This window comes from Dunckerocampus dactyliophorus, chromosome 3 (genome assembly GCF_027744805.1).
Source record: "Dunckerocampus dactyliophorus isolate RoL2022-P2 chromosome 3, RoL_Ddac_1.1, whole genome shotgun sequence".
Lineage (NCBI taxonomy): Eukaryota > Metazoa > Chordata > Actinopteri > Syngnathiformes > Syngnathidae > Dunckerocampus > Dunckerocampus dactyliophorus.
Window position 1 is genome coordinate 14,683,306 of NC_072821.1, and position 14,958 is coordinate 14,698,263.

Consider the following 14,958-nt stretch of genomic DNA (forward strand, 5'->3'; position numbering starts at 1 on the left):
ATGTTTGATGACTGATTTGAACAATGTGGCTGTTACCTTCAGCATTCTTTCCGAACGGACATTTCTTTAATCGCACTTTGTTTTCTTTCATTGTTTCCTTGTTCCAGGTATTCAAAATGTTCTAAGCTTGTTTTGTGCGGTTCTGACGGAGCACAAAGTTTTGTTCCACTCCACCAGTTACCAGAGGCTTGGGGAGGCGAGCCGTGCCTTGGAAGCCCTCATGTTTCCCCTCAAATACAGGTAGGTGAGGGTGTTTTCACATTTGGTTTGTTGTGTCTATTCAGTTCCACAATCAGCACTACCTAATAGAAAAGACATATCTTTTTTTTTTACCATCTAACTGTTCAACGTCCACTCGTGTAGCGATTCTTTTTTCTTTTTCTTCAAACAAATCTACACCCACGGCGTAAGAAGGAGAGGTTCTGCAGGTCCTTCATACCGACTGCTTGCTTGCTGCTGTAACAAGTGAATTTCCCCGCTGTGGGATAAATAAAGTACAAATACAAATACAAATACAAATACAAATACAAATACAATACCATGGGTACTGTAAAATACATTTTTTGTGGAGCTTGTCTGTGAGACGATACACGAGATTGAGTCTGCGAGAACAAGATGAGCTTTTAACTTGACTTTTAAGAAAAGTACAATGAAAAAATGTATGACAATATTTTGCAATGTACTAATTAAATTTCCAGTACATTACACTATTGTGCACTCTGTGTGTACGCTACTGGCCCCACCTCCACCCACCTAGACAAAGAGACCGTATGACTAACAAAAACGCTCACTCCGCTCATGCCGTTGTTTTATGGAACAAACGTGCCAAGGTCCTGAAACCAATAACAGAGTGAACGCTCTTCCTGCCTGTTAAGAGGCGGGAGGAAAAAAGGCATGAATGCACATGGCATGGTAATGTATTAAGGCCGGCAAAATTATCGAGCTCATTTTCATTTATTGTGTGATTAATTTATTATCGTCCCAGGCCTTGTACCCACAAGACTTTTTTTTCTGAACGAGAAATGTTTTAATCTCGCGAGAGCTTGTGACACAGGATCTTGTGACACCCCTACTGTATACATATTCTTTTGAAGGATGACTTCAATACTCATTAAAATATACTACTGTACTACATAGTACATGCAGCTGTTCCAACCTATTCTGTTGTCTGACCAATCGAAAACATATCTTAAAAGACTGACTTGACGATAAAGCAGAAATTTAAGCAAAAACTTGACAAACCCTTTTTTGCCAACGCCTGCGATACAATAAAAGTATACTGTATATCAATTTTTTTTACTTATCAGTTCTCAGTAAATGATGATGCTCCAGTAACTGTAAGAATGTTATTACAAAATCTTTGAATGTTGTGTACTACATGCAGTTTCTTATCACAGATTATGATTGTACTCATTTGGATTTTTTGTAAAGTAGTTTTAAATAAACACATTTTTGCAGTCATTCTGTTGTTTTTTCTCTGTATTCCTGGTTGTGCTGGATGTTAAATGTGTATTTTTGCATCTGAAGCTATCCCTACATCCCAATCCTGCCTTCACGCCTGCTGGAGGTTCTGAGCTCCCCCACCCCTTTTATCATCGGAGTGCACTCCATGTTTCAGAGTGAAATCCAGGATCTGGTGGGTACATATTCCAAATCTCCTAACCTGCAAATAATTCTTTAAAACATGATGATACACGATGATTTGGTAGGTCTTCACCTAATGTAATCTGCCCTTTTATGGTTAATGTGGCTGCATACGTGGAAGCCTTGTTTGGAATTCGTGTTTATCTTTGCAGTCATCCCTAGAGCTGTAATAAAACCACCTGACATGTCAGCATTTCATGTGTCACCAGTTGGATGTCATCATTGCGGACCTGGATGGAGGAACAATAAAAATCCCAGAGTGCATTCACTTGTCTCTACTCCCTGAACCTCTCCTAAACCAGACACAGTCCGCCCTGTCACTGGTGAGCACGTGCATGCTTGCTTCATTCATTTTTCTACCTATAACCATACCATTCAGACCACAACAAAATACATAGCCCACGCCCCTCTGTAAAGTCAAACATAAATTTGGTCCTTTGGTCCTTTCTCTCACAACTGTCCAAACTGTTTTCACTTCCTCTACTCAGAATAATGTTGTTAAACTTCTGCCACTAGCAATAGTACAAGTCAACACACGCCCTAATTAAACAATGACTGGAGCTTGGAAAAAAACATGTTTAATTGATGGAATTTATATTCAATTCTTAACTCCAAATACCTTTTAGTGGACTCAATTTTTCATAAAATCCCATCATGTGCTAGGAATGTTCAGTTGTATTGAGTTATCATTTCATTTTTTAACACAAAACCCTATACTTCCTCATCACAAGCGATTCAACTCTTCTAGGTTTTGCATCCTGATTTGGAGATTGCAGACAATGCTTTCCCACCACCTCGCACTGCACCCTCCAACCTCAAGTTGTTGGTAAGTCAGCATCTCTATCAAATGCTCTTTGCCCATAGGTTGGAATCCTCATCCTTCATGAGGAGGACACTGCTGCTTTCAACAATTAGCCTCAAATCCTGAAAAGGTTGGAGTAGGCAATTCATGAACTTAATTTAATCTTAAGACAAATAACCTTGATGATTAAGTAAGTATTTACTTGCTGTTGCGGAATAGCTTTTTGATGAGGCGCGTGTGTGTGTGTGTCAGGACAAGGAGGTGAGGGCCGTCTTTCTCAGGCTGTTTGCACAACTCTTCCAGGGCTACAGGTCATGCCTGCAGCTAATTCGCATCCATTGCGAACCTGTTATTCACTTTCACAAGGTAAGATCACAAGTATAAATTCTGGATCAAAATGTTCTAAAACTTTTCCTGCTGATGACCACTTGATTAAAAATTTTAAGCCAGTGCTTCTCAGAAAGAACACTGTTTTTGTAATCGGCCAGGAATGTTGAGGCAGAGAGAGATGGAATTACATGTAAACAATTACATGTAAACCAAGTCTGTTAGCGTGTCCCTCAGATGTGACCGTTTCATGATGCTATTATTTTTAAAAAATTTTGCAAGCCGCCAATGCGGGCCGCTAACCTTGGGCAATATCAGATGTTTTACAGCTTACTTGTTTTTGCTAGATATTTTGTTTGTTCATGATAGAGGTATTTCCATGGTAACCCCTGAGCACATCATCGTGAAACTGCCCCACATGGATTCTATTATGAACTTGCTCAGTTTTTTTTGCCTGGAATTGCTGAGTGGGGAAGGCTTGAGTAAACCCATGAAATATTGATTGATTGAATTGATTGAATCCATTTTTAGTAAGATAAGGGAAATAAATTCAGGAAAAAATAGTTCTTTTATGTAAAATCTTATACTTAATTTCAACATTGCACAGATATCTAGATATATCTTTTCCGATAATCAAAGAATACTTGTACAATTTTCTCATTTATATCCATGTGAGCAATTTAACATTGTTCCTATGTGTGCAGTATTGTAACTCTTCTAATTTTGACATTATCCAGACTGCCTTTCTAGGCCAGCGAGGCCTCATTGAGAACGATTTTCTCACCAAGGTCTTGGATGGCATGGCCTTTGCTGGCTTTGTCTCAGAGCGCGGTCCGCCTTACAGAGCTTGTGATCTCTTTGATGAGGTACGATGGCATTGAAACCATTCAACAATCAACCGATCATTTCATATTTGTCATCTTATTTTATTCTCTTTTTGCAGCTGGTGGCCTTAGACACTGAGCATTTTCGAGAAGAAGAACTCAACCCTGCAAAGCTGCACAAGCGAATCCGGGAACTCTCTGAGCAGCTATACAGAAATGTGAGTACACAGTTTGTGTTCCAAATGTACCTGAAAGACTGTTCTTGTTATCAAGATTCAAGCAGACCAAGTAAAATGTTGCACAGTCAAGCACTTTTAAATAAACTGTGTGAATTATATGACTTTGGATACATTTGTCGTATGAGGATGTCAGTTTTGTCGGTCCACCCTAATACATAGTCCTTGTGTGTGTGTTTTGTAGGAGAACCCAAACCCCCACATGGCATTCCAGAAAGTGCCTAGACCATCAGAGGGATCTCACTTGCGGGTGCACCAGGTACCCTTCCCTGTGTTGTGTGACGACAAAGTGGAGAAGATGCTGCATGACGGTGTGGCCAAACACAGCAGCATCCATCCATTCACACGAACTGAGAAGAAGTGCGTTGTACCTGCTGGTCCTCCTGTCGGTATGGCCGCCGTTTGACATTATCATTTGACATATCAGAACTTAGCCTCAATATACTGATTTCCAAGTGTGTTTAAATGTGTTTCTTACCTAGTCATGTCTGTTTTTTAGTGTCCATTTTGGGAAAGACTGGCTCTGTCTTTAACAGCGCTCGCAGGCTTGAGGTAGTCAAAAGCTGCATTTCCTTCATCTTTGAAAACAAGACCCTGGAGACAGAAAAGGTGATATCTGGTGCCATGTGTACACATTCAAATAGCTATAACGTGTGTGCGTTCATATAGCAGTAACAGATAATTAGACTTGTCTGGTGTAATATTTAAAATATTTCTTAGTACAGGTGTTGCGATCTTGATTTCTTGTTTGGAGAAAAGCTGTATCGCTGGAACAGGACAACCCGGTTAAATAAAAAAGTTTGTTGTCCAGTCATATTTTTCCAATTATACTTTTCTTAAAATTAATGTTGATATCTCGTCTCATGGGATCACACGGTGGCCTAGTGGTAGCATGTTTGCCACACAGTCAAGAAGACGATCAGGAAGATCTGGGTTCCAATTTCCGTTGGGCATCACTGTGTGGAGTTTGCATGTTCTCCCCGTGTGTGCGTGGGTTTTCTCCGGGTACTCCAGTTTCCTCCCACATTCCAAAAACATGCATGTCAGATTAATTGGCGACTCTAAATTCTCTAAATTGACCATAGGTATGAATGAGTGTGAGTGTGAGTGATTGTTTGTCGATATGTGCCCTGCGATTGACTGGCGACCAGTCCAGGGTGTACCCCGCCTCTCGCCCGAAGTCAGCTGGGATAGGCTCCAGCTTATCTGCGACCCTTGTGAGGATAAGCGGCATAGTCTCATCCCGCGTCTGCTACACCTCTGATACTACCTCAGAGGTCAGCAAATTTGCGGATCAACTTTGAACCCCACCATTCCGTGTTGGTGCTGTTCACCCAGAACAGCATCCCGGGAAACAGGAAAATACACTATTAATAAGCAGTGTTGATAGGTTTACTCACATTTTCATTCATTAGGACTCCATGTACAGTCCATGAGGTTGTAGGTGAAAACAATTTACTTTGTGCAGCCAGCGTTTTCACATTGGCCAACCTCCAGTTTTGTTTTATATAGCCCCCTGGCTTTATATATTTGTTTAACAAGTCAAGCATGCATCTCTGCCGAAATAAGAATGCATATCGTTTATCCTTTGAACCACCAAATGAGCCTGTAAAACCTGTTTGGACAAATGATGACAATAAATCTGCAAAGCATTATACTCTGCATGCAAGAAATTATTAATTATGTCGTAATTCTGTTTTCTTTCTCTGTTGCTCTCATTAAAATAAACTGACAAAAATTCTTTGATTTTTAAAAAGTCATATTCCATCACAAGTTACTTGCAATCATTTGTTACTGATTGGGGTGTTTATTCCTGAAAGACGTCCAATACAAATTTGTCACATTTACATTAGTCAAAGTGTCGTTAATTCTTATGAGAATTAATATTAGTTTCTATGTCTGTTTCCATTGCCAGACTCTTCCTGCTGCACTGCGGGCCCTCAAAGGCAAAGCAGCTCGACAATGTCTGACTGACGAGCTGAGTCTTCATGTCCAGCAAAATCGGGCCATACTAGACCACCAACAATTTGACTACATCATTCGGATGATGAATTGTGCCCTCCAGGTAATTCCCAGATTCAGAAAACGACTCATCTAGATTCTTTGTTTTTTTTTTGTTTTGTTTTTTTGATTGAGAAGACTGGAAGTCAAATACACTTCATGTTTTTCAGAAATTGTGATCACTTTCACTTTCTTCCAGCATTTAACAATAGACACACTAGCACACTAGATCAGTTAATATAAAACAAAATTGTTAAATCATTATGAAAAATAACTTGCTGCATGACAGACGATTGAATGATTTGGAGCGTATTCTTCTATGTTTACTTTTTGGAGAGAAAACTGCAACTACCCCACATTTGTTTCCAACTTCTTACATAAAACTGATTTGGGGTAAAAATAACCACGATTTATGGTAGCAGATCTGTCCAGAACGGAAATCACAACAGGAAAATACTAACAATGTCCCAAATTTTTAGAGAAGCTCACTTGTACAGAAGACCCACTGGCCAGTTACCCTTCATCCTTGTTTTGTTTTTCCTGTATTCTCCGGTTTGGGTGTGTTTACAACATTTTGTAAGAGTGAGTCTCAGCAAAGCAGCTCATTGTTTATCAGACAGCTTGTCTCCTCCTGGTACCCTCATGCTTCGAATACGTGCCAAAGTTGGCCGGTAAGCCATGTGCTGCTCCGGAAGAGTCAGTAAGGCTTCATGCACCCGGAGCAGTCAGGTTTTTATTAATAAGTAATATTTCATATTTACTGCCTTGAATGAATCCTTTCTTTGGATTTTAATCTTTGTAAGATATCCCCTGTGTGCAGCTTTTGTGAAGTGACTTTGAATTCCAGTCTTTTTTTTTTTATTACAAAGCCAATTATTCCTGACAGATGTTTAGAGCATGACCACAGTGTCATTTCATGGGTCACTTTGTCCATAATTAATTATAAAATAGCTTGAAAGTAAAGCAAGCTGCAGAATACTACTGGCAATGTACCAAAATTATTGATTTGCAATTTCCCACTGGCTGACTGGACCGGACATGACTTACTTTCTTTCTTACTTACTTTTATTCACTTTTTGTAATTTTATATACCCACATTTTAAAATATACATATTATCATAGTAAAAAGACAATTATATCTATAAGAGTTTTTAGAGGAATTTTACTCCTTGTGTGCTCAGTGACACATCTTGATTTTATGTGTTTTTTCATTGTTTTCCAAACAAGCATTGAGTTTGGCCTTTTATTTGTTAACCAGTGTTCCATTTTAGGGATTACTTTGAGATGAGCCAAGAAAAGTATATAAATAGCAAATTGGCGTCAAGTTATAACTTACATGCTTTGTTGCAACACCCAGCCACACACGAGCCCCACATGGACATTTTAGTGTCGACTGTTGTGTGAGACAGCAAGTAAGGAATCAGAGTGACTTATCCTGTAAAAAATGTTCTTTGTACAATGAAAGCATGATGCCTCATTAGGATTTCTGGCACCCACTATGACGTGACACATAGATTCACAATGACATCATCATTAGACAGCCATTCATGACATTCATCATTAAACTGTCACCCTCAGGCTAACAGCAGTTGTTTTCTGATTTTAATCAGCGTTCTAAAGGATTTTATGTCAGGTTGACTGTATTTTAGACCAGTGTTCATTTTATGCAAGCATGCGTGTGCATTATAACATCCATCCATCCATTTTCTATGCCGCTTCTCTTGCATTATAACATACACAGGCAATTAAACAAAACATTCATGGTGGTTTCTGGGCTCCATGTAAGCATGTGCTGATGTTTAAGGCAACATACATATAATTGTACAAGTAATATATCACTATATTGATGAACAGAGGTGTTCAATGCACAACCATGTCAGCTGTAGTTGGATTTTCAGGCTTTTGATTGGCGCATGATGGATGGTGAGTGTGTTTTTATTTTTTTTCAAACTTTACTCTTGTCGATTGAAATTTTTTTTTTTTTACATTGAAGTGGTGTAATTTTGTTGAAAATATCCGTGTTAATGTGGATATAGGCTGAGAGTCAGGTGGATGGGTGGTACGGAAGTGTTTATTATTTTTTTTAAAGGGTCCGTGACATGATGAATCAACTTTGCTTAAATATGTTATATAGTGTTCGTAATTATGTTCTACATTGTTTGATTTTTGAAAGCGAACAGCGAAAAATGACATTCATAGTTCATGGCACCAGTCATGACGAACTACCTGACAGCTCAACCTCATTTCCAGAAGTAACATCATCGGGGTGCCACCTCTCAGCTAAAGCAGAGTAAACAGACGCTTCTCGACATAGATTGTCGACTTGGTTTAGCATATTTTCAATTAAAATAGTAGTCATGCCAAAATGTTGTGTTGCTGCTGGATGTTAGAGTATCTGAATGATTCTGTAAGTTTGTTTTCTTTTCCAAAAGAAGAAGGTTTAAGGCAACAATGGACAAAGAAAGTGCAGAGAATGAGAGACAGATGGACACGCCTACCTCGAGTTCTGTTCTTTGCAGTGATCATTTGGCTAAAGACTTCTTTGAAGGAACACCTTTACAAGAAGTATTTGGCTTGAAAGTACGGTATAAACGCATTTTGAGAAAGGATACTGGTCCGCCAGTACACAGGAAAAAAACAAGACAACGTATGACCACTACGTCAAAGTTGGCATGTCTTGTTTGCATGATGTCTTCTAAACACTATTCCGCAACAAGGCTGCATTATACAGTACATGTTATATAAACATCTATTGACAGCGGTATATTTACTGTGGGTGGCGACAGTAGCGAACATTCATCCTCGAAGTGCAATACAATAAAACAAGCTATAAAAACCCCTTTTCAATAATTAAGAAGCCGATTTAAAACAATAATTGAAGGATAAGCAACTCCAGAGTAATTTACACTCACTATTATGTGTTTTGAAGGTGACCAATCTTCATCTCCATTTCTTAATTCCATGTTCTGCAAGTTCGCTATTTCATCACCGAATGTTTCCTCCTCCTCAAAAACTATTGACACATTGCTCAAATCTTCGCTATAATCACCCTTTAAAGTCTGTAATGTAGGGGAAATTGATACATTCTCAGAAAAATGTTGGCCAGAAATAGTTTACAGTGTTTGTTCTATCTTAAACATGTGTTATTATCCTTATCTTTCTTTCTGGCATGAATCACACAAAGTAATGAGTCCCATTGACGTATTTGAGCTAATTGCACATGTAGTTGTGTGTGCATGCACACCGGTCAGTACTCCAGCTCCCAGTGAACAAGCCATGTGGGGGAATGAGGCCTGCTGTGGATGTATCCTGGCATCCCAACCATTTCCTGTCTGATCGGATTATTAGCCCTCTGTGCTCTGCTCTCTCATGGCGGAGGGCCTCATCTTGTTAAAAAAAAAAAAACACATTCTGAATGGCACTTTACATGGAGAGGATTACGCTGGGAGGTTTATGTGGTCATCACGCTGCCAAATACACCCCACATGATGTTGAATTTGATGTTGCACATATTCCACACAGATGTTGTTAAGAGAAAATCTTAAATCTTTGACCTGATGTACTGGACTTGCCACCATCTAGGTGGTACCCTATGCCTCTGCCTCTTTGATTGCGATCTACCGATCGATCACAAAATCACATAGATCGCAGGGCATTACAAAAAAATAGACATAGCCTATCATCCATCCTCACTGTGACATTTGTCACTTGATTGACATACAGGGATGCCATTCGGGGTCACCATGCGTGCGCGTACAACTGCACCAACTGCTGCAAAGCTCTAGTAAGCTACCAAATTGCCTAGTTAGCCTCCAATTTATTTTTTCTAAACTTAGTGTTTAAAAATGAGTGGGGGGTGCTGGGCAAACTAAGAAGCCAAAAACTTAACATTTCCAAACTAAATGGGAGCAGGATGCATGCTGCAAAAGTGTGTGCTCTACAGGGTGCCTGAATACCACTGTAATCGTTTAAACAGTTTAAATCTATGACTTAATTACTTTTGACATTATTTAAAGCATAAATTAGTCTCTGGCTGGGAGAACATGGCCCCTGTCTGCCTCGGTAGCCTTGATAGACTGCCTGATGTAATAATGGTCACTGAGAATTGGAACTCAGTAGCATTCCCATGTTTATCTCATTCCACTGGATGTCCAGTATGGCCAGGTAAACATCTGCTGCAGTTAAGTTTCTGACACCACAGAGGTCAACTACAGTATTTGGCCTGCTCTTCCTTTTAGTAAACCCTGATGCATTAACTGCAACATATTTTTAATGCACTGTACGTGTGTAACTACAAAGGAAAGTACTATAAACGTGTGCATTCCTCAGACGTCACTTGATTTTACAGCTTTCCTGGATAGTGCTAACGTCTGAGAAACACTCAGGAAGTTTCCTTTTGTTCACTTCCTGCATCATTTCTGTCACATGTTCAAGCTCCCTGTTTTTCCCTGTATACGTGTCTGAGGACAAATAGCTGTGTTTGTCATCATAGCTGTTAGAGCTCCCGCTGCTTCAAGAGGGAGGCACACTGGTGAGTAATACATTAAATAATAGGGGGAAAAGAAGACAGCGGGATGTTGCTACAGACTAAAACGTGAGGCTCCACAAGTAGCTTGTTTGCTGTCGATCCTTAAAATCCAGAAAACTACCCCTGCCCTGTGAATCATTGCCTATGATACCTTGCTCATTTTCCTCATGTCATTGTAAACTAAATTTTCACTTTACATTCCATGTAATCTGTAGCATGTACTATGATTTTATCTTCAAATACTTGAGCTGTCATTAAAACAAGCAATTGGGACGTCCTATGGGTTCTGTCATTACTGTCATTGAGCTGTGATGCTTTCATCACCTGAAAAATAACTTAGAATAAGCTGTATCTCAGCCACAGAATTTACTAACGCATTACTGAATTAAAGCAACAACACCAGCAAAAACAAGTGTTAAATATTCACACTTGGCCCGTGCATTTCCTCTTGTTATCCTGTTGTGACTATGGCCCTTGATCTCCAGTGACCCTCGGCATTGTTAGGGATGCTGGTAACCAATGCTCTGGTGCCTCTCCAAGGTGGAACATTTTATCGCAGCCCAAATGGCAGAAAAGACAAACACAAGTGACAAGCAAAATAAGATAGAAACTGTCTTGCTTCGTCCATGTGGGGGGCTGAAGGGCTTTCATGTGTAGCTGCTGAGTTTGTGTGCATTTTCTCTCCTCTGTACATTCTTGTCTTTTTTTCTACTTCTCTTGAGCAATGGCGGCATCAGGGGCCCCATTATAGACCATTATCAGAGAATGTTGCATTTTTCACCCTATGTCCTGAAGTTCAGATTTCTCAATGTGTGATATACAGTACATAACACATCTTTGAAAAGAGGCATGTTAAGAAAGAAACACTTTAATACTTTCTTTGGATCAATTCCAGCGGATGGTTATGAGGTGCGCCACCAGGTCATAAACCGGACAGCTGTTTGTGCATGGGCTTTACTTTTGTTTCCTCTGGCTACTCTCCTTGATTCCAACAAGTAAATCCCAACAAAGCTTAGGACAGATAAGTACCAATTTCCTGTAAATTAAGTACTTTTAGAGTTCAACTTGCATCATTTTCTCCTGCTCTCATCAGTTTTGTTTGAACCCCTAAGGTCCCTTATTGATGCCTCTTAAAGTTCTTCTCATCCTAATGGCATTCTCTTGGAATACCACTGAGTGCCACTCTTTGACCTGCCCTAAGCTAAACGACAATCTGTTTGTTAGTTCTTTGTGATCTGTGTCACAGAGACACTGCAGTAGCCACATGATACTAAACTAAACCATAATTACATTTAAAAGGTTTGCATGCCCCACATTTTTTGTTGAATGTCATGACACCATTCTAAATGATCCTGGGAATTTCCTGCATAATCCAGAGCAGTGGTTCTCAACTGGTTTGGATGCGGGACTCACCACCACACCTCACTGACAAGAGGCGACCTAAATTATGGAAATTTTTCAACTCAAACTTAATATCCTACATGTAAAAGGGCCTCTTTGCAACAATTGTGTGTCTGCTTCCTGCTCAGGAACAATGCATTTTTATCCACAAATTCAAACAATTTAAATTCAATATTACTTGAACAAAAAGTGTGTGGAAAGGTTTTCAGTACATGGTGTATCTGAGGAGTTGAATGACAGCACCTGGACTTGGACCTGGATGAGGGCTTAGACATCTTGAAGTCAGTCAAGCTAGTCCAGTTGCTCTGATTCAACTCAATAATAATAGGAGGTCTATTTCTTCTGTAGAGCACCCCTCTGCCTGGGCTAATAGATCTAACTGGGCTTGAATAGATCGAATTGGGCATGACACTGTCCCTGCCAGTTTTCATTATGGGCGGAATTCCCCACACGACACAACGTGAGCTGGAGTGGTGAGACACTCGTACCTTTATAGTGCACTCTTCTCCAGCAGATATAAAGGCAATCTAGCTATGATAAGTTCACACTCAATGTCCCTCCCCTCCTGCTCAAACTTGACCAAATTGCCCACAAACATGCTACACATTTTATTTACGTCTTAAATGGGCTATTTACTCGTATTATGTCTACTATATTGAGCAATACGAGTGTAAAGCCATTTAAAGCAGTCATAACAATCCATTGATAAGCCACCACAGGAAGTACACTGTCCAGAAAAAAAAGCTGCTAGCGTATGCGTCGATGTTATCTTATTTATGTTTAATGTCTTATTTTCTCTGATTATATATACTGTATTGGGTAATTCAAATGTAAAGGTGACTTTATGGGTGTTATTTTATGTCTAGAGGCCTCCAATAATGTTATAAATGTATTTAGAACATCGTAAACAGGTTTTCTATGCCATAACTACAAAAAATACAATTTATTAATATTGAATCCTACTTCGTGGAAAATTCACTTATCGCACTCTGGTCTGGCACCCATTAACGCGACAATCTAGAGACAATTGTAAATCTTTAGCTACATGTTTAATGTCATTGCACACAATATACAACGAAGCTTGGTTCGGTGGCTCCACTTCCATTTGTAGCAGCATTAGGACATGTTAAAGCTAGGGTTGTCACAAGATCACGCAAGATTAAAGAGTGACGATATTTCTTGTTTAAGAGAAAGGTTTTCTTGTGAGACCAGGGCAGCCAGAAGCCAATCAGACTGAACTGTGGCATTGCGTGGCAGTAATCAGGCCTGGATGTAGCTAGAGAAATTTAACTCAGGTGTGATAAACCACAGTTATGGGAGGCAACCACTTTTTCACACAGGACTATGTAGGTTTGGATTTTTTTCTCCCTGAAAATAAGTTTTACTTAAAAACTGCATTTTGTGTTCCGTTGTGTTGTCATTGACTAATATTTAAATTTGTTTGATATGAAACATTTAAGTGTGACAAAATTTAAAAAAAAGAATTCAGGAAAGGGGCAAACACTTTTTCCCACACCACTTTATATAGATATAAAATATAGACAAAATATACAGTACAGTCATTATAAGGTGCAGAAGACTTAAGCAGCTTGAAGTATTCCACATAGGGCAAGGCAAAATAGAATATTGTATAATATTTTGTATGCATATGTACATCAGCAGATGTATAAAACTACAGTATAGAAATTTGGATTTCAATAAATATCACTACATTATAACTCTCTAATGTATACAAGTATTCCATGATTTAGAAGATTCAAGAGTTTTATTGTTATATGCTCAGTGAAACAGGTAGTTCTGCTATGCAATGCAATTCTTGTTCTGTTCATTCTTCCAAAAAAAGAAATAAAACACAAGAAAATTAATAAGAACAAAAGACACATTAATAGCAATAGATTAAGCAACAACAACAGAAGAGACATTAATACCAATAAATAAATAAATAAAGTGTTATGAGTGTGTGCGTGTGGTACGTGCGGCGTGTGTGAGTGCTTCGTTGAGAAGCCTGATGGCCTGTGGGTAAAAGCTGTTTGCCAGCCTTGTGGTCCTGGACTTCAAACTCCTGTAGCGTCTGCCTGACAGTCGGAGTGTGAATAATGAGTGTTGTGGATGTGTGCTGTCCTTGATGAGGTTGTTTGTTCTTCGCAGGACTCGAGATTTATAAATGTCATGCAGTGAGGGGAGGGCTGCCCCAAACAGAAAGAATTGCTTCTGTGTCCTGCCATGGCTCCCCAAAATAAGATTTTTTATGCAACATGTTGTGGATGTCTTGCATACAGAAATAATGTTACAAATAAATTCAAGACTGGTGTGCAAGTGTGTCAGGGCAAGGATTATATAAGGTTATTGAAAGCATATGCCCTTTTCTACTATGGAACACAGTGAATTGATTGATTTTGGCAGATAAATTTTTTTTGGCCTGGCACTGACATTTAACAGGACAAGAGTGTCTTTTATGTAAGAAGAACGTTGCCCCTCTTTGTTCATCACATTGATCATTATCATGTGTCACATGCTTGATGTATTCAGATACATACTTTCTTAAGATTCATCTAATGGCACAAACAAAATGCCTCACTTGTAATTAATTTATTATAAGTGTTTTCCTCACATGCCCCGTTGTGTTTTGAGTGTCTTGAGGTGCACAATGTTTACAGAGCTCCATAACCTGTGACCTGCTGTGTCTTACCTCACTCTAACTTGTCCCCTGTTGTTTAACCCACAGGACTGTTCCAGCTCAGAGGAGTACACCGTGGCTGCTGCCCTGCTTCCGCTGTCAACTGCTTTTTACAGAGTAAGGATGTTCATTAAACACAGATGTATGTGTGTTCCATGTAAGGCGTCTGTTTCTCTCATTTTACAGCTAGTGCATACAAAGCGCTAGGGTGGCATGCCTGCTGCTTAAACCTCTTCCACTCCTATATGCAATATTGCTTGAGCCTTTTAGACATGCCACAATATTTCCTTCCCAACAGTAAATAAGCTTACTTAAATAATTCACAACAATAATTCAATCATTTGGTGACATTGGTAGTGTATTGGTAGACATTAACCCCTTATTCACCAACATTTTCAGGAATTAAAAAGGTTTTATAAAGATTTGCTGAAGACCAATAATCGTAATATAAATACTTACATAAACACTCTTTACTTTTTTGTTTTTGTTGAGTGCATTGAGCTGTGTGAGAAATTTTA

The 14,958-nt window shown here is 39.2% G+C and overlaps 1 protein-coding gene across 7 annotated transcripts in view; it reads left to right on the top strand.

The window, feature by feature from the left end:
- The window catches only part of sbf2 (SET binding factor 2), a 107,299-nt gene that overhangs the window by 59,210 nt on the left and 33,131 nt on the right, over positions 1 to 14,958 (top strand). For all 7 annotated transcript variants that reach the window (XM_054769839.1, XM_054769841.1, XM_054769844.1 and 4 more), the window contains 11 exons: positions 108 to 240; positions 1,528 to 1,636; positions 1,854 to 1,967; positions 2,393 to 2,470; positions 2,699 to 2,812; positions 3,511 to 3,639; positions 3,717 to 3,815; positions 4,018 to 4,222; positions 4,333 to 4,442; positions 5,749 to 5,898; positions 14,489 to 14,557. In XM_054769839.1, coding sequence (XP_054625814.1) covers positions 108 to 240; positions 1,528 to 1,636; positions 1,854 to 1,967; positions 2,393 to 2,470; positions 2,699 to 2,812; positions 3,511 to 3,639; positions 3,717 to 3,815; positions 4,018 to 4,222; positions 4,333 to 4,442; positions 5,749 to 5,898; positions 14,489 to 14,557 — 1,310 coding nt within the window. The remainder of the gene's footprint in view (positions 1 to 107; positions 241 to 1,527; positions 1,637 to 1,853; positions 1,968 to 2,392; positions 2,471 to 2,698; positions 2,813 to 3,510; positions 3,640 to 3,716; positions 3,816 to 4,017; positions 4,223 to 4,332; positions 4,443 to 5,748; positions 5,899 to 14,488; positions 14,558 to 14,958) is intronic.